Source organism: Dermacentor albipictus, unplaced genomic scaffold, assembly GCF_038994185.2.
Source record: "Dermacentor albipictus isolate Rhodes 1998 colony unplaced genomic scaffold, USDA_Dalb.pri_finalv2 scaffold_25, whole genome shotgun sequence".
Taxonomy (NCBI): Eukaryota; Metazoa; Arthropoda; class Arachnida; order Ixodida; family Ixodidae; genus Dermacentor; species Dermacentor albipictus.
Genome location: NW_027225579.1, coordinates 274,646 through 295,488, shown reverse-complemented (window position 1 = coordinate 295,488; position 20,843 = coordinate 274,646). Strand labels below are relative to the sequence as shown.

The 20,843-nt window shown below is 45.5% G+C and overlaps 1 protein-coding gene across 1 annotated transcript in view; it reads right to left on the bottom strand.

The window, feature by feature from the left end:
* The window catches only part of LOC135914814 (O-acyltransferase like protein-like), a 106,582-nt gene that overhangs the window by 76,102 nt on the left and 9,637 nt on the right, over nt 1-20,843 (bottom strand). Inside the window, exons 4-5 of the mRNA XM_065447742.2 lie at nt 13,715-13,926; nt 4,701-4,812 (exon numbers count right to left, since the gene is read on the bottom strand). Coding sequence (XP_065303814.2) covers nt 4,701-4,812; nt 13,715-13,926 — 324 coding nt within the window. The remainder of the gene's footprint in view (nt 1-4,700; nt 4,813-13,714; nt 13,927-20,843) is intronic.

Genomic DNA, 20,843 nt, shown 5'->3' with positions numbered 1-20,843 from the left:
TTTATTTTCGTGTTCTTTTTTGCATTGCCGACCGAGAGCGCCGACCTCTAGCGTCCGCGCTTAGCGGCGCCGGTGGGCACTCCAGGGCCCCCCACCCAGACGGAACGGCGAGATGTACTCGTGGGCGAAGTGGAGACGGTGCTGTCTGGGTTGCGTGCAGATCCGCGAATACGCCGGCGACATCCCCGGGGAGCTCCGTGGGAGGCGTCTCGAGGTAGGCCGGGTTGAGGCGGTCAATGAGACTACCTCTTCGTGACCACTCAATAGGATGGTGGCGGACTTCAGCGTCTTGTGGAGGACATGGTACGGCCCATCGCAGGAGGGTGTAAGAGGTGTCTTTACAGCGCCTCGTCTGAGAAAAACGTGGGTCGACGACGCAAGGTCCGGATGCACAAAGATGCTGTGGTCTGAAAATCGAGGCGGGACGGGACGCAGTCGCTGAATGCAGTCGTGTAAGCATTGGCGTTACTGCAGCGGCTAGGGAGAGGGGTCCGAGGGAATCAGCAAGTCTCCAGGAAGTCGCAGGGGTGCCCCATATACGAGTTCGGCTGGAGAACAGCCAATGTCGCGACGAAGGAGAGCGCGTAGGCCAAGGAGCAGCATAGGAAGGTGGTAAGGCGGTGGAAGGTGGAAAGCGACAGCCAGGAGTCAAGAAAGGCTGCGTGGGATTGTTTGGAGGGATGGGGGGGCGGCAGTCACTTTGGCGGTCGGGCACGCGAGCCACGAACGTGTCCAGTGGCTACAACTGGTGCCAGATGTAGCGCTGTGTAACGAGACGCTGCGTGGCTCGGATGCTGACATGTCAGATGTCGCGAAAAAGCTGGAACACCGCACGACGGAAGCAGCAGGAATGAAGGGGTGAGGTGTAGCCGCTGACATGTCACACCATAGTGAGCCAGGCACAAACAAACGGGTGAGGAACGAGTTGTAGGTGGCGGGAACGGGGATGGTTAAGGGGGGCGTGAAGGGGGCAACGCTTGCAGCTCAGGGTTTTCCATCTGCGCCCGAGCCAGACGTTCCCAGTCCATAGTTGATGTGGAAGTGCCGAGAGAGGTGATGCGGGAGAGTGCTTCAGCCGCTTCGTTTTCACTGCCTTTGATGTGCCGGATATTCGTAGGGAACTCCGATATATAGGCCAGTTCAGGAAGTTCACGAGCGACGTACTTGGAAGAGTTTGTATGAAAGACATACACCAGAGGCTTACGATCCGTTATGACATAACATGGCTGGCCCTCCAAGAAGCGCCGGAAGTACTGGATTGTGGAGTAGATAAAGAGCAGCTCGCGGTGAAAAACTGGGTAGCCAGTCTCGGTGGGTCGGAGCTTTCGAGAGAAAAAGCCCAGTGGACGCCACTCGTAGCCGACTTGCTGCTGGAGAACAGTGTCGATGGCTACACTGGAAGCATCCACCGTTCTGCGAGTCGGTGGATGAGAAGCATCGAATCGGTGACGGCGTGTTTAGCAGCCCGGAAAGCACGTTGAGCTTCGGGAGACCAAGAAATCGCGGATGAGGAGCCCTTGATCGTGCGAAGAAGGCCAGTCAATGCATGCAGAAGCGTAGCGCAGTGCGGAAGAAAGCGTCGGGAGAAATTCACTAGGCCCAGGAACTCAGGCAGCTGTAGTAGGGTAGTGGGTGTTGGGAAGTCTTGCACGGCCTGGACGTGGGAGGGCAACGGACAAATTCCCAGAGCCGAGATGTGGTGACCCAGGAACTCGAGCTCGGAGGACCCAAAGACGACTTTCTGGGGGTTGGCAACCAGACCAAATTGTTGAAGGCGTTGAAAGAGTTCCCGGAGGTGACGCTCATGGTCTTGTAGATTGAGACTCGCGACGAGGATGTCGTCGATGTAGGAAAATACAGCCGGGAGTGCGCGCGTTACCTCGGCAATGAACCTTTGGAACGCTTGAGCTGCGTTGCGTAGCCCAAGGGGCCTGCGCACATACTGAAACAAGCCGAACTCAAACAAGTCCAGGTCACTAATATCGGGAACCAAGGGCTTGCAGCGGTGCGCCAGAACCACAGGACAAACGTAGGAGGCTCTTAAGACCTACTAGCGGGTGCCGTGCTTACGCCGCGAGCACGCGCCGCCCAACTTTATTTTCGTTGTCATTTTTGCATTGACCACTGTGGGCGACGACCTTCAGTGTCCGTGCGTAGCGGAGTCGCTGGGCGCTACAGTACTAAACGTGCAAGCTTTAGAAGTGCCAAATCTACAAAACTACGAATCTATAGCTCGTCCACGTCAAGCCACAGCCAGAATTATGCGTCGTGTGTTTTCAGTTTCGTAGCACGTTTAGATTTCCACAAGTTGTACGTGCAATTTCACCGAGATGACTGGTATTAACGAGTACTCGTGGATACAGGCCGGATGTTACGATGCCTTTTCCGATGCTATAGTCGTTTTCGCGCTTCGTCAGTGGTCGGAGCGACGCTCCGCCCGCGTTATAGATGGGATCAGCCGACCGTGAGCGGTGGATGATAAGAGTGGCATAGAATAGAACGAAATAAATCACAACAAAATTTATTTATTTTATTTCTTTATTTAATTATTTATACATACTTCAGCTACTTCAGCGCAATAAGCGCTATAGCAGGAGTGGATTACCAAAGGAAAATTATGCACAGAAAATTACGATACAACGATGAGGGTAAAGTGCTTGGACCATTCATCTTGGAGGGCAGATGCAAAACTTCGGGATGAGCATGAGCGAATAGACGCAGGTAAGGAACTCCAATCTTCTATGCAACAAGGGAAAAAGCTGAATTTAAACATGTTAGTGCGTGCAAAGTAACGCTTATACGCGGTAATAGTTTTCATTTGTGCCGAAAAACAAGTTAGCATTATTGCAGAAATGTCCAGCAATCAATTCCGCATTCTTATCGGTCATGTACCTAGAGGCCGAATGTATTGTACAAAATTATAAAAAAGAGCGGTATGTGAGTTTTATGATACAGTGTTAACCGCGAACGCTTGGTTCCTTTCCTGATTTACTAAGAATAATTTACCGGCCACTGCATTCCAGTAAAACTCTTCCCGAAATATTTCAGCCATCTTCATTCGAGTAATGCATGCAGCGCTGGTTATCATGTTTGTACAAATGCTTCTCATCTCAACAAGCTGTACTAAGTACCCCTCAAGCCTTTCTCGGCTGCCCATTGAAAAGATTTACAGAGAAAACATTTACAGGTAAAATAAGTTGAAGTTAACAACAGTGGATCACGCAAGCAGCCTAAATTATGCGTGCTTTATTTACGCGATCCACCGGCATCATTAACGCCATCCAGCATTTAACACGTCTCTGTTTGTCTAGGTGCGTGCGCGCGCAGGCACCTTTTGCTTTTATTACGATAGCAACGTGGCCGAGACGCAAAGACAATAAGCCGCACGGCATAACCGCAGTGACGCCGCGCCATCCAAACGCTTTTTACGCTAACCTAACGTAACCTAAGCTAACGTAAACCTGACCTAAAGCTAACCTAACCTAGCATAACGTGGACGAGACGCAAAAGTCAGTAATCCTCACGGCATGACATCAGGCAACTGCGTCCAACCGTGGTTGCTAAGGCACTGTGCGTTTATTTCACTCAAAGGGGACCACTCAGAAATGCACCTGAAAAGTCCAGGAGAGCAGGCCCGGCCTCCACAACGGCCCCTTTTGCTCCCCCGGGGAAATCAGTTTTTTTTTCTTTTTTGAAGGTATAGAGTGCCATAAGGCATGTCAAAGTTATAGTACGGCATGACTGGCTCAGCAACAGCGCCTCATGCGCGAGAAGGTCTCTCCGTCGTACTTTTAGACACAGCGATCACCAAATGGGGTGTCAGTGCGCGCTGATTCGCCTGTATCACCGCGCCGGCAGCCAGCGTCCGAGCGCAAACAAACTCGACCCCCCTCCGCCATGCCGGCACGCCTAGGGACAAACGCACGCTACACGCGCAAAAAAACTTCTCCACCGTAGTGCCTAGGCAGAGTCACATATTCAAGGAGCAAAGGCCCCCAGACTTTTTCTCTCGCACCCGCTCTTACTCGCGCCTGCGCAGAAACATCGAGCGCCTTCAACAGCGCCACGCCCCGCTGTACCTACTAGCAACTGTAAAAACGCATGGAGTAAAAACGCGACCGGACGGAAGGGGAACTGACGATAACGGCTCAATCTCGCGCGCCGTATATGGGGAAAGCGGGTAGGCAACGCGGTAGGGAGCGGGGGGGGGAGGGGGCTTTGACTCCGCCAACAAGTGCGTACTGTGCACGACCGGGCGCGGTTGCGTGCGCTTTATCTTGAAAGGGATCTGCAGACGGCTCATACATTTGTGCGCGCTGTGTTCTCGCCGCTCTTGCGTTGGAGCGATAGACCGCGCGAGGTCACTTCGCTCGTTGCTGCTGGTGCGCTTGCTCACACAAGTGTTTTGACGGCGAGTGCCCGTGCTTATCGAGTGTGATGTGTTCATGCGTGCTCGTGCGCGCTGACACCATATGCTTGTTAATTCAGTTAGTAAGCGAATGTTTCCACGTTTATACGGCCGATAAAACTGCTATCTCACATAGTATGGTTGTGCACTAATTTGCTATCGCAACCGATGCTTCGCCTTGCGAGCGAAACTCCGAATTTTTTCGAAGACTCAAATTTTGACTCGCAGGAAGCATGAGCCTGTATACAAAGGCCGTCTGCCAGTATGTACCGTAATGTAAAAAATGTCGTACGGGAGCGAGCGACTGCTTGGAGCTCTTCTTCGTTGCATTCTGAGACGACGCAGATGCCCCAGCGGAAGCCGGGAACTCGAGGGTTTGTCTGGTAAGCCATGAGCACAGGGGCCTGCAAGCGTTCAAAGGCGTCAACTGTCAAAAAAACATAAGAGGTAAAACATAATAGGTAAAGAGGTAGCTTGACTTAATATTTGCCTCTAGTGTCCCTTTAAAGGGAGACTAAAGGCAAATAATAGGTGAAGCTATAGGGATAGGTTAGTGCTTGAGTACCTCTAAGGCGTCAAATTATAGCGAACAGAGGCTTAATAACCGAGAAAATGAGGTAAATGCAGGTCATGATCAGAGATTACCCTGGGACACTGAGGTACTTGCCCGATGACGAAAGCACTCCTTAGTTAAATGCTGTCCCAAGTACTCAACCACCCGCGCTTTCGCGTTTCAGTAGTTTGGTTATCGCGTAGTGGTGCGCTGGTTTTGCTGTCTCGCGAAACTCGCACAAACTGGAAGTAGCGGAGAATTCAACTTCCATGTGATGTCGTGGGATGCCCAAATGGTCTACGCCACTTCACAAAAAAGCAACTGCAGCGGCGAATCCACTGCTTTGTCTTGGCTCGGTACCGCTGTCTGTCGGGCACCGTTTTACTCACCGACGGCAGCAACATGTGGTGATGGCGTATGCAACGTCCCCACTCCCCCTATTGGGTGGCGGGAGATGTGAATTGCGATAAAGGTATTCGGGCCCTTCACATACATTTTTCTAGCAAACTATGTCTTTTCTTGACACGGAGCAAGCGTTGCGAGTTTTGTGGAATGGTATTTAAACTGCCCACGTCGACTTAGTATTTGCATTTACTGTCCCTTTAAGGCCTTGTCACACTAAGCCGACACGACACCGACATGACAACCATGCCGACGATATGCCAACTAGTTGGCAGACCATGCCGCTGAAAGCCTGGTCCCGACAAGATGCCAACGCCAATGATTGGTCTAGGAGTTGCATGTTGTCATACTATAGGTGGACAATGCCACCAACGCGACTTCCGCAGTAGGTATTATATATATATATATATATATATATATACAAAGGCCACTCAACAAGTTCCACGGAAAGTGGAAATTGTTCAGTGGCCTATGATTTCGGTTACGAGTTGTAAAAATTCACAGTGTTGTCACAGTATTGCCATTGAAGCAGCTCTGTGGAAAACTTGCCGGCCACAGCTTAGCGTTCTTTCAGACATCGAGGCTGCGCTGCAGTTACTATAGCGAGACTTTCCCTCTCACAAGTGCGCCCAGCGTTCGTTGCGTTCATTCGGGGAATTAGGCAGCATTAGTCTTACAGTCGATTTCCAGTGGCTGCGCTCGCATAGCGGCACATCGGGCAACGAACCTCCCACGTACCACACTGGAGATCAGGCTAACGAAAAAAAAGTGTAAAGAAACAAGGTATCTTTTGCTTCCGGTCATTGTGGTATTGATCGCGCCTTTGTTGCGTAACTAAGAGGCTTCACAATAGTGGAGCTGCCCTTCTATAGATCGAATCGCAGCTGCCCTTCTACACCCACGGCACCAGCGTCCATTCCAGCGGGGTCACGCATGACTGGAGTTGACGCGTCATCGTCGACCTTCAAGCACTCGGCGACGGGTTGACGCGTATAGCGACTGTGCGCACATGCCAGGGCTGGCGACACTTTCTTTTTCATGCTGAGACTGGACAGAGATCGTTCTTGTGACGCACGAGTGGCTGGTTGCTTGCATTTCGCTGACATAGCGCGCTCTGACTGTGCACGTTGCATAGTAGGATGGCCGAGTTAAGTGATGCTCTAAGCCTCCAAAGGTATTCCTTCATGCTATATTTTGTTTTTATTTTGCAAGTTATTTTTTCTATTCCCATGCCGCTGAAGTTTTTTTTTTGTGATTGAGATAGCCGCACTTTCGGTGGCCCATTTTCGCGTGGCCTCATCAATCAGTGAACCGCAAGAATAATTGGGCCCTCTCTGGGACATCAACATTCGGGAGGGAGCTAGGTGTTTCGATCCTGCTCGGGGCTCGACAGTACATGCTGAGTCGCATGGGTCAGCTATAGGGGCACGAAGTTGGGTGGAAGGCATTCAGCATGCGACACTGAGTTATCGCCCACACCTCTGCGCTAATCATTCATTGCTTAACTAATTCGGATATTGCTACCATTCTAAGTACCAGGCCTTAGGAAGGAAGGAATAACTTAGAAAGGTTTTTATTTTATTTTTATTTTCTTATTTTTAAGTACTGTTGGTGGTCTTGGGGGTGCGAACAGTCTACCGAACCCAAGAATGTACCACCGCGAGAGGATTTCGACATATGCATTGAAGTATGACATAACGCCAACGTTCTTTATGAATTTTTAGAAACAAATACAAAAAACACCAGTCAAAAATACTTGTGAGAAAGCGCAACAGTAGGGCACACAGAACTAACGAAAGTACTGAGCAGAACGATTGTGCAGAAAGGAAGCGAAAAACGAAAACTGTGCGAGTGCGCATACAACAATAGATAGAAGCTTAGTAATTGCAGAGGTACGTCATCCTCCATTTCCTATTATGAGGACGATTGAAACCTGTCGACACTACTTTCGTGTTTCAGTGCAGCAGAAAAGGCACCCATTTGCAATTGCATTTTTTGAAAGAGACAGGGCGAGCATCAATACGGTAATTCAGGTGCACAAAATTATACTACCAAATCACGAATTTTGGTTCTCAGATATCTGCTACCACCGATACCGACTCGTAGCTCCGAAAATTGAACTTTCGGTTGAGGGAATTACTCGCAAACGAGATAACAACTGGCGCTATACCAGGTATACTTTCGATACCCTGGCTATAATCAAGCGTATACAGATGGTTCTTGCCAAACAACTTCTTCTACAGCTGCCTTTGTCATTGCATAATGGAACCATATAGAAACGTTTAAACTATCTCACACGAAGTCATCAACAACAGCAGAGCTTCTTTTAATATTGTGTTTGTTACGATACATAAATTCAATGCAAAAAAGGGAACAAAGGGTCATCCTTTGTGACTCGGATGCAGCTTCGTCATCGCTTCACAGTGACATCAGCAATTCTCAAAATATGGCATTAGTCCATGAAATACTATAGGAACTCACAAAAGGAAGCGAAGAAAATCGCACAATAATGTTCCAATGGATACGTGGTCGCTGCAATATCCGTAGGAATGTTGCAGCAGGCAAGGCAGCTGGACAAGCGTATTTTAATAACGCCACATATGGTCTCCCTCTAAAGCAAGATAAATTGCAGCACATACTAAAACAGATCTCAGCCCATGGTTGCAAACCGACATGATTGCCGCACGATTGGCCGCTGGAGGCACTTTGCGTGTATTCGCGGGCTTCTTTGATGCTCGAAAAAACACTTTTATGTAGCACGTATGGAGGAACAGAAAGCTGGATCGGGAGCTTTTCGTGTCGCTATACAATGTTCTGATTGACATTTCCATCTAATTATTTGACCCGCCGTGGTTGCTCAGTGGCTATGATGTTAGGCTGCTGAGCACGAGGTCGCGGGATCGAATCCTGGCCACGGCGGCCGCATTTCGATGGGGGCGAAATGCGAAAACACCCGTTTACTTAGATTTAGGTGCACGCTAAAGAATGCCAGGTGGTCAAAATTTCCGGAGTCCCCCATTACGGCATGCCTCATAATCTGAAAGTGGTTTTGGCACGTAAAACCCCATATATTATTATTACTATTATTATTATTAATTATTTGAGACGCTTATTAACTAAATAGTAGTAATTATGTAATTAGGAAGAATGCAAAAACATAGTTTGAGTATCTCCAAGCGACGGCAAACAAAATTACCTTTGTTCTGTCCAGCTACGTGTCCACTGCATATTTTAAAACTCTGGTTAAGGTAAGCTGGGACACACTGTATAACGTGCATAGTCTATATGTTAGTCGCGATGAATTGAGCACAAAGCTTTGAGACTAGCACGATGCAGTCTTAATTCTAACATTTCAATGTTTGCGGCCTATAGAAGAGCACATACCGAATACGTGTTAAAAGGATAGCTTTCTTTGGCTTTCTCCTCTACACTTCTTGGTTTGTCAGTTTGTGACCGTTTATGGCCAAGTTCAAACACTAGATGCCACTAGTCGCGAACAGAAACTACATAAATTAACAAAAACCTTCGGTGGTCGATTTAGAGCCCCGATCCCCCAGAGCCCGTCGCTCGAACCATTAGACCATGGACGCATGCCAGAAATGCCCAAATAATCTGGCGCAAGCCAGCACTTGAGGCGATGGGGCATTGAGCGCGTCTCATACCAAATATTTTCTTTTCAAAGGTGAGCGCTCGCTTCTTCTAGCTGACGCTGAAGAAATAGGTTGCGGGATCCTGTGATGCAAAGATTAAAAAACATTATGGGGTATGACGTGCCAAAACCGCTTTATGATTATGAGGCACGCTGTAGTGGAGGACTCCAAAAATTTCGACCATCTGGGGTTCTTTAACGTGCACCTAAATCTGCACCTAAATTTGATTGTTGTTCCACCAGTGCCTTCGCCTTCCCGCATCGAAACGACCGACACGGCCGCCTGTGACCACTGCGGTGGAGAGGAAACGATAAGTCACATTTTACGCCATTGTGCGCAGTACTGTGTACAGAGACTGGCTTACAACCGCTGTGGTAAAAAAGTTCGGCGAGCGACCTCTGTCGGAAGAGATAATCCTACAACATAGATGTGGCTCGATATCCTATCAGAAGACCGCAAAAACATTGCTGTGCTTCTAACGAACCGCCGGAGTCGGTGGACGCCTATAGTTGTACCTAATCGTTTTCTTTGTTTCTCCTCCTCCCTTATTTTAACCTACTTTTCCCTCACCACCGAGCATTTTTGCTAATTGGAAACTTGCATCTCTTCAACTTCCCTGTCTCTCCTCTCTCTCTACGAACGTAAATGTCTGTGAATTCGACCCTATATATCCATTGTGAGACACAATTCTGTCATCCAAGGCACCTTCATACACACTCAAATTTATTTTATGTCTCGAGGATGAAGGTAGACTCGGGAAAACATTGTCGTTTGTCATTTGAGGAGACCCAAAGCCTTGCTGATACATGGAAAACACCGAGGACATTAAGGCGAGTTCATTGAACGTAACAAAGCATAAAAAGGTTTTACACAATACAAGTCATAATCTACATGGACGCCAATATACACACTACAATATACAATACTGCAAATACACGAACTACAGTATACACAGACAGTTTTCTTAACGCCTTAATTACCATTTTATGTCTTCCCACAATAAAAGAGCTTCCCTAATATCACGCGTACTGCGTTGTTGAATTGTTATCTTTCTTTAGTAATTTATTTAATGCGTTTAGGCTCTCTAATGTTGTATTTAGAAGTGTAGTTAAAGCATCATATCGTCACCGGTAAAAAAAAAAATGCTTGTGTCGTCAGCGTACATTACGTGTTTAGGTTGATCACTGTTTTTGGCAATGTAATTTCTATAGAGGTTAAAAAGCAACGGTCCAAAAACGCTACCTTGGGGAACCCTAGTTGTTATTGCTTGGATAGAAGAGAAGAAATCGTTAATCTTTACACATTGAGAGCGGTACTTAAGGTACGATTTCAAGAGCGAAAATGGGATGCCGCAAAAGCCGTACATTTCTAGTTTTTCAATTAATCTATGAAAACTCCAATGCACAATTCTTTGTTTTCAAAAGGTTTTAGGATTATTTCTTTCTGAGCTAGTAAAGCAGTCTCAGCCGACCTGCCCTTCATAAGAACATATAGTGATCTAGATATTACACCAAGTTTAATAAGAAAATTCATGAGTCTCTTAAACATATTTTTTGCAGACCTTTTGTTGCAAGTTAATTTCTGTCTCCTTTTTTCAAAACAGCACTATGACAACGGACGTTACCATTTGTTTTGCGGAACAGCCTGTAGATAAAGACAAGTTATAAATGTGACAGAGAGCATTAGCTATAAAATGGATGGCATGCATTGATCGTAGAAATGTTCTTTATCGCGGAAAAAGTTAAAGCTATTTCTTGATCGTTGCTTGGTCCGAGAAAACTGTGCTTCGTTTATTTATTCACTGTGTGAGTTACGGTTGAGTGTACTTTTCGCGTTGGCTGTACCACGTTTATGAGAAAACAATTGAATGTTTTTCTAAGTTCTATATTTTTACCCACGTAACCATTTATGTTTATTTCAGCAATTCCTGGGGCATTAGCTGTCCTCTGTAGCAAAGCGTTAAGTTTCCCCCGAGCTCTACATTCCCATAGTAACCGTCTGTACGAAATTGTTCACTCAAGTAATTTCTTTTTTTCTTTCCTAATAAAGGCGTTGACATTATTGCGGTATTCACTAAATGTTTTTAGATCTGAGATGTCTTTGGTTCTTAAAAACATTCTAAGCAGTTTTGTTTTACTTTTGATCATTTTTGAATATTCGTAATTTATCCATGGCTTTCGACTTTTACAGTTCTTCTTAAAAACTTTTCTTTAATATGTCCAAAATTGATTTGTTTGAAAATAGCAATGAGTGTTTCATAGGATTAATCTGCGGTTTCTCAAATGTAGACTAGACACCAATCTGTTTAAGAAAGGCTTCTGCGGAATGCAGTTAAGCTAAGAGGAGTGATGTTTTGGACTGTTCTAGTTGTAATTCCGCGTGTTTTTTTTTGTATAGCACAGTCCATAAAAAAATTGAGTACCAAGTGGTCACTAATGTCACAGCATATTACACCCGTCTCCACGTTATCCTTGTTTATGATAGTAATGAATAGATCAATTAACGTTGTCAAATTAGGCGTGACACGTGTGCGAGTTTCTGCTACTTTCTCATAACCACTAGACCCAACTGTAGCCACAAATGCCATTGCGACAGTAAACGACTCCAGTATGTTGATCTTAATGTCACTGCCAAGAATTAGTTTTACGTTGTCATTTACACAATTTAATAGTTTTTCAAGACTATTAATGAATATATTTACAGGTAAATCAGGTGGGCTATACACGATAGGATAAATGCAATCACGCGATGTAAGAGTTCAGCCTTCAATATCAGCACTGACATAAGAAAATTCTGGCACTATTTCAGAATCTATGCTGTATTTTACGAGGACTGCGAGGCCACCACCTTTATTCTTTATGCAGTTGAGGAAGAAAGAATTATAACCATCTCATTTGTAAATCTCGTCATCTAGAGTATACCAAGTCTAAATAATCATTATGAGGTCAACGGGAAAACTAAATGGATAAAAAAACAGATAGTTCATCTTCCTTGAGTCGAGCTGAACGAATGTTTATATGAAAGCGGCACAATTTGCTACGATACTGACTTTCTACACGGATTCGAATAACGGCGAAGATGCCGGTACTTACAAGAAGAAGGTCTAATATTAACTGGCATTTGTTGCACACATGAGAAGGTAGTTTCAACAAATTTTGCCAACCCGAGTGAAAGCATGATGTCAGGCACAGAATCTGCGGTCATGGAACAACCTTCCGGCAAGTCACGACATCGGCCTTCTGAAGAAACGCTTACGTTCCAGTGAGAAAGATATTGCTGCGATGTTTGCGACCTGTGCAATAAACAAAGTATAACAATTATAACAAGGATGAGCGACAATTCGGTGGATGGTAGAGTCCGCGCGACTACAAGGTGGAGAGAGAGAGAAAAAAAGAAGAGAAAGGCAAGGAAGTCAATCAGAGAAGCACCCGATTTGGCACCCTCCACTGGAGATATGGGAAATGAGGAATGAAAAGAGGGAGACCGCGAACGCAGCGTGCACGCCGGGGAATGCGCAGGAGGACTACAGAAATGGTCACTTAGACTGGTGTGCTTGAAGGACTGCACTATTTCATGTTGGTCATTGTTAAAAAAACAGTTTTGCACTTGGCCAGGGCTTCACTTGTGGTCCTTTGCGTTGCGTCTTGTGGCCGCCTTAAGCGATGCGGCCCAAACGTAGTTTCTGTACTCGCCAAATGTTGATACTCTACTGTATTCGATGAGTTGCGCTTTGACAGAGTAATTGCCGTCAGCATATATCTCCGCAAGTCTAGGTTCGCCTGCAGTTTCGCTTACGAGGTTCTTTTTTTTTTTGTCTGATGAAATAAAGAAGTACTGGTTATGTGCACGGTATTATCCTGGACTTGACTGAGAGTGTACGTTTGTCAATCCGAGTGGGATGTTCGCGCTTGACAGCGCTCACTGTGCCAGAGTACGTATGCTCTACTGAATTCAAACCGATGGCTAGGAGTTATAAGGCCTAAATGTATGCAATTTGTTGCGGAAATTTCACGCTTACTCAGCGTTGGTGCTCCTGTGTTCGACACATAGGGTCCAGAAGCGGCGCACTCGGGAGGTGGAGCGATGCCCCTTTGATCGCGGCGGAACGTGTCCGTCACCACAGGGAGCGCAAGCACCGGAGCCCCAACCGAGTGAGTCGGTGCTGGGCAGTCTCGGGCAACACTGACAGAGGTGGCATTTCTGTGCCCTAGTGTTCAAACACCTTTTGCAAAGCAAACGGGCTCACTTCGACCAGGAGGCGAGCACTATTGCAAAATTAGGCAGCAGGACCCCGCACTCGCTGTAACACAAGTTAACCATGTAACCTTTTTAATGCGTGAATAAACGTAACTTGTGTATTCGGTTACGTCATTTATGCACTGCAGTACTCGTACAGCCTCTGCTGCACGTGCAAGGTGCATGGCGTGCCTGGTACAGTCCCCAATTTTATTTTCAACCAGCGTAGTCACAGAACGAAAACTGAGCAAGGTAAACACGCCCAATTTACAAAACAAATTTTCTTTTTCATTCATGAGCAGATTAGACTGCATCATAATTGTGCTTCTAATTTAAACCGCATAAACTGCAAAACGTGGTAACAATTATGTGCCACTGATATTTTGGTACCACTTGGAACCGAAATTCGCGTGGGCCGATTCGTTCTCCCGCAAAAGCAGAAAGATGACAAACAGTGGGTATTACTTTTCTGTGCGTCATGAGCAGTCCTGGCATGAGAATTTCGGCGATCGAGGTGTCGTTGTCCATCCGGATGTAGAGACTGCAGTACTGCGCTCTGACCAATTCTCTGCCCGAGTCGTCCCTCACGACGGTCGCAAGGCACTCGTCGAAGGATCCCAGTTCGGTGACCGTTCCCGTGAACACTCCTGTCGGCATCTTTCCGGTGGAGTCGAACACTGCGTCGACAGACATGCGGCGAATGCGCTTTGAATGTTGTCCTCTTACTGGCTTTTCAGTTTACTACTGAATATTTTTAGAAATAGAATTCATCATTATACTGGGAGATAATTTTCAAGTTTTTCGCCGTTTTTTTTAATATCTCCTGTGGTCGATAGCACAATTGTTGTCGTTATTGACTTGGAATTTGAAGAGGCGGACATTACTAGCATGAGAAGTCGAACGAATGAATGAATGTTTGATGTTTAATGGCGAAAGGGCCAAGTATGGTCAAAGAGCGCGAAGTCTGTGGTAACGAGTTTGCAGTGCAATTATGATTACTATGAAGTTAGTGTGACGTGGCTGTAAAGTGGCTTTAAATACAGTCACTGTAAAGTGCGTAAAATGTACGTGTAATAAAATTATGGCGATGACAAATGACGTGTACTATGAGCAATAAGGTGCATTGCAAAATAATGATACGATATAAGAAAATGCATAAGTTATAAAATTCACTAGAGCACCATGGCCTCGTTAGAGCCCTTGAGACTCAAGGGCCTGGAGGCATGTGCTTTAGAGAACAATTATCACAGCGGCATCCACTGGAAAGAAGATGCGCTATGAATTTATTGGGTTCATAACATGTAGGACAACGTCATTTAAAAAATTTAGGACTACTTTTGTGTTGAAAAATGGTTCCTTACCACGCAACATAGCTGGGTGAAGAGGTACGCAATTACGATATGCAAGAGGAAAATGTTTCTTTCTTTCAGATTCAGCTTTGCGACACTCCAAGAGGACGTGGAGGACGGTCAGCCTCTCACCACATCGACCACAGCTTGGCGGTTCATTTCCAGTAAGCAGAAAATTGTCTGTACCAAATGTGTGCCCTATTCTGAGGCGGCAGAATAGGACATCTGTTCGCCGTGATTTTGATGGGGAGGGCCAAAAACCTAGCTGTGGCTGCTTTCCACATGCGTTGCCAGTGTTTCACAGTTTCTTACGCAAGAACTGTGACAGGGACAGCAGCTGTGGGAAAAGCGTTTAGTGATGTGAGTGATGTGGCCACTTTATCAGCCAGTACATTACCCTCGATACCTCTATGGCCAGGTACCCAGGTACGTCAGGTATGGCCAGGTACGTTTCTATGTGATACATAAATATTGCATAAGAGCGAGTAAAGTTCAATGAAAACACGATTTGTATGCTTTTGTAAGAAAATTAACGCTTTTACAAGACTTAACGAGTCCGTAAATACTATTGCTCTGTCGAGTTTTAATTTATTTATATGTTTTACTGCAAAAAATACTGCATAGGATTCTGCAGTGAAGATACTTGTTAAAGGATTCAACACGTCAGATTCAGAAAACGAGGGACCAACTGCAGCAAAAGATACGCCAGAATGTGATTTTGACGCGTCTGTGTAGAATTCGCTGCAGGTGTACTTCGATTGAAGTTCACGGAGATGCATACCAATTTCAACCTCAGGAGCGTGCTTTGTGACCTCTGCAAAGGATATGTCACAGTCTATCACCTGCTACTCCCAGGGTGGTAATAGCTTAGCTGGAGGCATTAGGCGATGTTCTAGAACAGGGACATCCATTTCCGCGCTGAGATCTCTTACACGCAGTGAGAAAGGAATTCTCATAGGGGGTCTATTCCGAAAAAGTGTTTCACACGTAAAGTCATTAGCAGTTGTGAAACACGGATGTTCCTTATTTGAGCGAACTTTAAGAAAACATGAGAAGTGGAAGCGCATGTACGACTAGCTAAAATAAATTCTCTAATAAACTTCGTAATCGCTTACATTACGGCACATATTGCAATTTACGCATTGTAATCGGTGAGCTTGCAGGACGTAGCCACTTGAAATGAATCTCTAGAATGATGCCAGTTCCGCGGTACAATTTTCCAAAATTTGGGACAAAACACATGGGCGTTCCAGTTACTCTCGTGCTTTAATGCACAAAAGAGCGTTTGGGTAAAACTATAAGTGCGATAACAGTGCATTTTTATGGGGAGTTTGATGACATATATAAAAACTGGCGTCATACTATAAATTTATAGTTTATGAATTTATATTTACTATAAATTCGTAAATTGCAATATGCGCCGCAGTGTGATTGATTAAAGTGTTAATTTTAGATTTTTTTTCAAATTATATACATACGTGCTTCTATCGCTCGCGCAAACATTGTCTTCCTCCCTGAATAAACCGGCTGAAGCACTACAATTATATTATCCGCAACCGGCGATCTTTAAATATTCTGGAAAACTTAAAAATCATCACGCCATTTATAAACTAATCTATATCGAATAAAATGCATAGGTATCCAAGAGAACTCAATGTTACTTCTGCGGAAACTAATGGAAAGTCATTAACTTCTGAGGTTTCGCGTGGCGAAACCATGGTATGGTACACGGGCGCTTTTGCATTTTGCTCCCATCATACGCGCCGACTACGGGGGGGCTCCGGGGCCCGAGCCCCCCCCCCCCCCCCCCGGCGATGCCGAAGCCTACTGCCCTCCCCTCACCCCCACACACACCTGAAGTGTCATTTCCAGAGCTTTTTCACTCACGTCATTTGAAGTTTGACTTGCCTGGACCTTTTTACTTAAACTTTTATTTTGGCTAATAGCTTACTACATTATGGTTGGCGCAGACATGCATGGCTTTTAATTCACACTTCCGCGTCATTTCTGCAAATCCTGACAATAGGAGGGCAAGCGCAATACAAGCACCAGCGGCGGCAGCCTCATCCGTATTTTCTCACTTCAATATTGTTCTAAAATTTCCACTGTGAACACTATGAACATACACAATATATTTAAATATATACACAGGACACATTTCCTTATATTTTTGAAAGAGAAGGAGGTAGCCAATTAACAATTATTTCTAAAGCCATGGATAGCCTTTGCCTAGAGAATGAATTTGTTGTATATTAACCTCCCTTCAAATTGCTTTGTGTGCTTTTTTGACCTTGGATAAAACCTATAGACTTCAGTTCCCCCTTCGCCAGAGCCTTTTATCAACGGGGTGTGAAACGTACGTGAATGATATGTGTCTCAGTATTGCTTCTCTTTCTAGTAAACGATGCTAATGACTCATGACAAAAGCGACATTTCTAATAATTTATAACATTTATTAGGGATGGAAACATCGTCATTGTATGCAGAGGTGATAAAAATATATAGGGTGTCCCAATCAAATATCGTTCACCAAGACTTCAAAAAAAAAAGAGCAATGCATTACTCGAAGAAGATCTAGTGCATATTGTTTCCTGCTCAGTGGAGTAGCTGCCAGTAATGTTTTCGTTACTGAGATTTAATTAGGTAATTGTAATTAATTATCTATCTCGGGACGTACTATCCTAATTATCAAAGTGTCGATGAGGCATTTGTAGGTGCAGCTAAGGGGCACCTAACTGTGGTTGTTTCAGCGACGTACTAATTTCGTACAAATTTTTTAACGATTGATGAATAACTCTGCGAAATATGTAGAATAGCACGTGACTGCGCTCCCACCCGCATAATAAAGCAGCGCCCTCGAACAGGCCTAAGTGAGCCAGAACAAAATAAAGGAAATAAAGAGAAACATCGTCATCGAGCTAGTGCCTTATCTGCAGTGCCCCCGCCGACTTAACACGTCGCGTTTGGTGTTAGGTGGAGACAAACTATGATAGCTGTTGTCTTAGCGTAGATAAATTGCATGGAGTTTTTTTTTCTGTTTTTTGCTACAAAACATGTAACCACAAAAGCGAGTTGACAACGTCAGTGCAAATGTTTAGAGGTGCATTTTGTTTCGTCCCAGTGGCCATGTCTTTTTCTAATGAGCAGAAGGTAAACATGATCCTTGCCTTGGGATCGGCAAATCGCAACAAGAAGAAGGCCACAAATATATGTAGCGTTCCTAACTAGAACGGCAACACAAATGACATTTTATTCCGCCATTTTATTCCAACTTCTTCCTTCTCACTTCTCCCCTAGCCCATTCCTTCGTCTTCTTTCATGCGTCCAGCGCAGACCGCTTCACTCTTCCGGATTTCTTTTAATTACAGCTCCGGGGGTAATACTTGAATACGTTTCCAATAGCGGCGCACTCCGTTTGGCCCGAGGCTCCGGCGTACCAGACATTCTTCAATATTCCATGCTGGCATGCAGTCTTCATAACTTGAAATGGTCCACAAAATTTTGAATTTGAGGGCGCAGCTCCTTTTCTTACAAGGACATAGTCTCCAGGCTGTATGTGCGGTATCTCGCTACTGTGCCTTTTATCAAAGTTTCGCTTCATGCGGCGCTTGTAGATCTCCTGTTCTTTGGCAGTTTTCCTTACTTCCGCAAGTTCGACGTTCTCTAGGAGACCTAGCTCACGATCTGCAGGAAGTATGGGCGCTGTACCTGAAGTTACAAAATGAGGGCTGCAGCCTAAACCCGTGGTGAATGATCTGTTGTGATGTTTCACAGCGGCCTCGAGACAGCACTTCCAGCCACCGGCAAAGTCTGGATACATCTTCAGATACTGTTTGATGTCTCGTATGGCACGTTCCGCTAGACCGTTTCCTGCCGGGTGGTATGGAGAAGAATACTTTATCATTATGCCGTGCTCCTGAGCCCACTTCGATAATTTGGCACTCTGGAAAGCCGGCCCGTTGTCGCAGACGAGCGTCTTTGTGCGTTTAAAGCATTCAGCCTTGAGGAGATCTATTACGCTGTTTGCGTCTTCTTTGCCAGCTTTAGCCGCAATCGTCCTTGTGCACTCATCTATGGAGAGCAAGAAAGCTTGCGTTCGCTTGACTCCTTCCCCCCTTTTTTTGAGTTCCGCGAAGTCCAAACGAATTGCTTCAAACGGAACGCTTGAATATTCAGGGTTTGTCATAACATCTGTCGATTGCTTGAATTTAACTTTGTTCACCTGGCAGAGGTGGCATGTGCGGAGGTAATGGCTGATGTCGTTTTTCATGCCCGGCCATGTGAATCTCATGAGCAATTTCTTATAAGTGCACCAGAAGCCATCATGTCCACCCGATTCAGGGGTGTCGTGGTATAGATCACGAATCCTTGGAATCATAGTTGGTAGTACGTGATACCTTCCATTGATAAACTGGAGCTCTTCTGTATCTTCCCATAGCTTAATATGATCGATTGTCTCCGGATTATTGCTTGATTTCTGTACAAGTAATCTTGATAGTGCGTCAGCGTCAGTGAGGAGTGGGCCAGGACGGTGCGAAATTAGGAAATCAAATTGTTGCAGATAGTTCACCCATCTAGCAATGCGGCCTCTTGGCTGGGACATGCTCAGAAGTTGAGTCAGTGCTTGATGGTCCGTGAAAAGTATGTATTTGGCACCTTCTAGGTAAGTACGAAAGTACTGCACAGCTTTTAAGACGGCCAGAGCTTCCTTTTCTGTGGTGCAGTAATTGATTTCGGCGGGTTTCAGGGTATAGCTGTAGTAGCCCACGACGTAGTGTTTGGTTTGATCAGCTTGTTTGGATGGCTTCTGGTATAGAACTGCACCGGTAGCATAATGTGATGCGTCCGTGTCCAGCACGAAAGGCAAAGAAAAATCCGGTATTCGCAAGATCGGGTCCGACGATATTAGTTTTACAAGCTCACGAGAGAGAACTTCGCACTTCTCGTCCCAATGAAAAAGCACGTCTTTCTGAGTTAAACGTGTGAGGCACCTTGTTCTCAGTGCGTATTCTTTCATAAACGCCCGGAAGTGTCCTGCAAGGCCAAGTAAAACGCACAGGGAGTGCACATCATAAGGGTTTACCAGCTTGGAGATTCTCTCTACCAATTCTTGCTTGGTGCTTTTAGTCTGTCCATCAAACACCCTGCCAAGAAATACTACGGTATCTTGAAAGAACGCACTTTTCTTGAAGTTGACTTTGAGTTGGGCAAGACTGAGGGCATGAAGAACTTTTGAAAGATGACTACGGTGTTCGTCCTTTGTCTTTGAGTAGATGATGATGTCGTCGATGTACACATTGCAAAATATGCCCAGGTAAGGTTTCAGAATGTCCGTCATAATCTTCTGAAACCACGCAGGGGAGTTTTTCCAACCAAATGGTAGGCGGTTGTACTCAAAGAAGTCAAATGGAGTTATGAACGCGGTGTACTTCTTCGTTTCTTCACTTAGTGGAATCTGCCAAACGCCCTTGCAGAGATCTATTCGTGAAAAACAATGGCAACCACCGGTTTCATCAATGATGTCGTCGATTCTCGGCATTGGATAAGGTATTAATTCAGTTTGACGATTGAGAGCCCGGTAGTTTGTGCAGAGGCGGAATGTCCCATCTTCTTTAGGTGCAATAGTTATAGGAGAAGCAAATGGGGATACAGAAGGCCGGATGATACCTGCGTCTAACATTTCTTGCAACTCCTTTTTCAGCCACACCTTTTTATCTCTGGACATATTATAGGCGGCTCTACGAACCACACTTTTATCTGCGAGCTCGTAAGGAACGACATGGGATTTCATTGCTGGAGGGTAGCTTACCATGCATATAAGCTCTGGGTACCTAGTCTTGATGTCTTCCTGGTGAAAAATTGGCCTTGATACACCAGGTTCTTCACCAGGATCTTCTGTTCTTATCGTGTCTTCGGCCATTACCTTGTCATCCCAATAGAGGTTCATCTTAAGTTTTTTCATGTCTGGATGGGACAAAAGAAAATCGTAGGTGACATTGGGAATTGCCAATACGTCACTGGTAATAGCATTTCCTTGAATTTCAATAGCCAGGGTTACCCATTCGCTATGCATGGTCACTGACCCATCGTAGGCTTGGACACGCAATGTTCTACCAGCGTGCACACGACTGGCATCCACTCGAGTCTTGTTGATAATAGATACCGAAGCTCCACTGTGAACGAGAGCCTTCATTTCAATGCCATCTAGCTTAATGGGGGCGTACAATAAGCTTGACGACACCAAA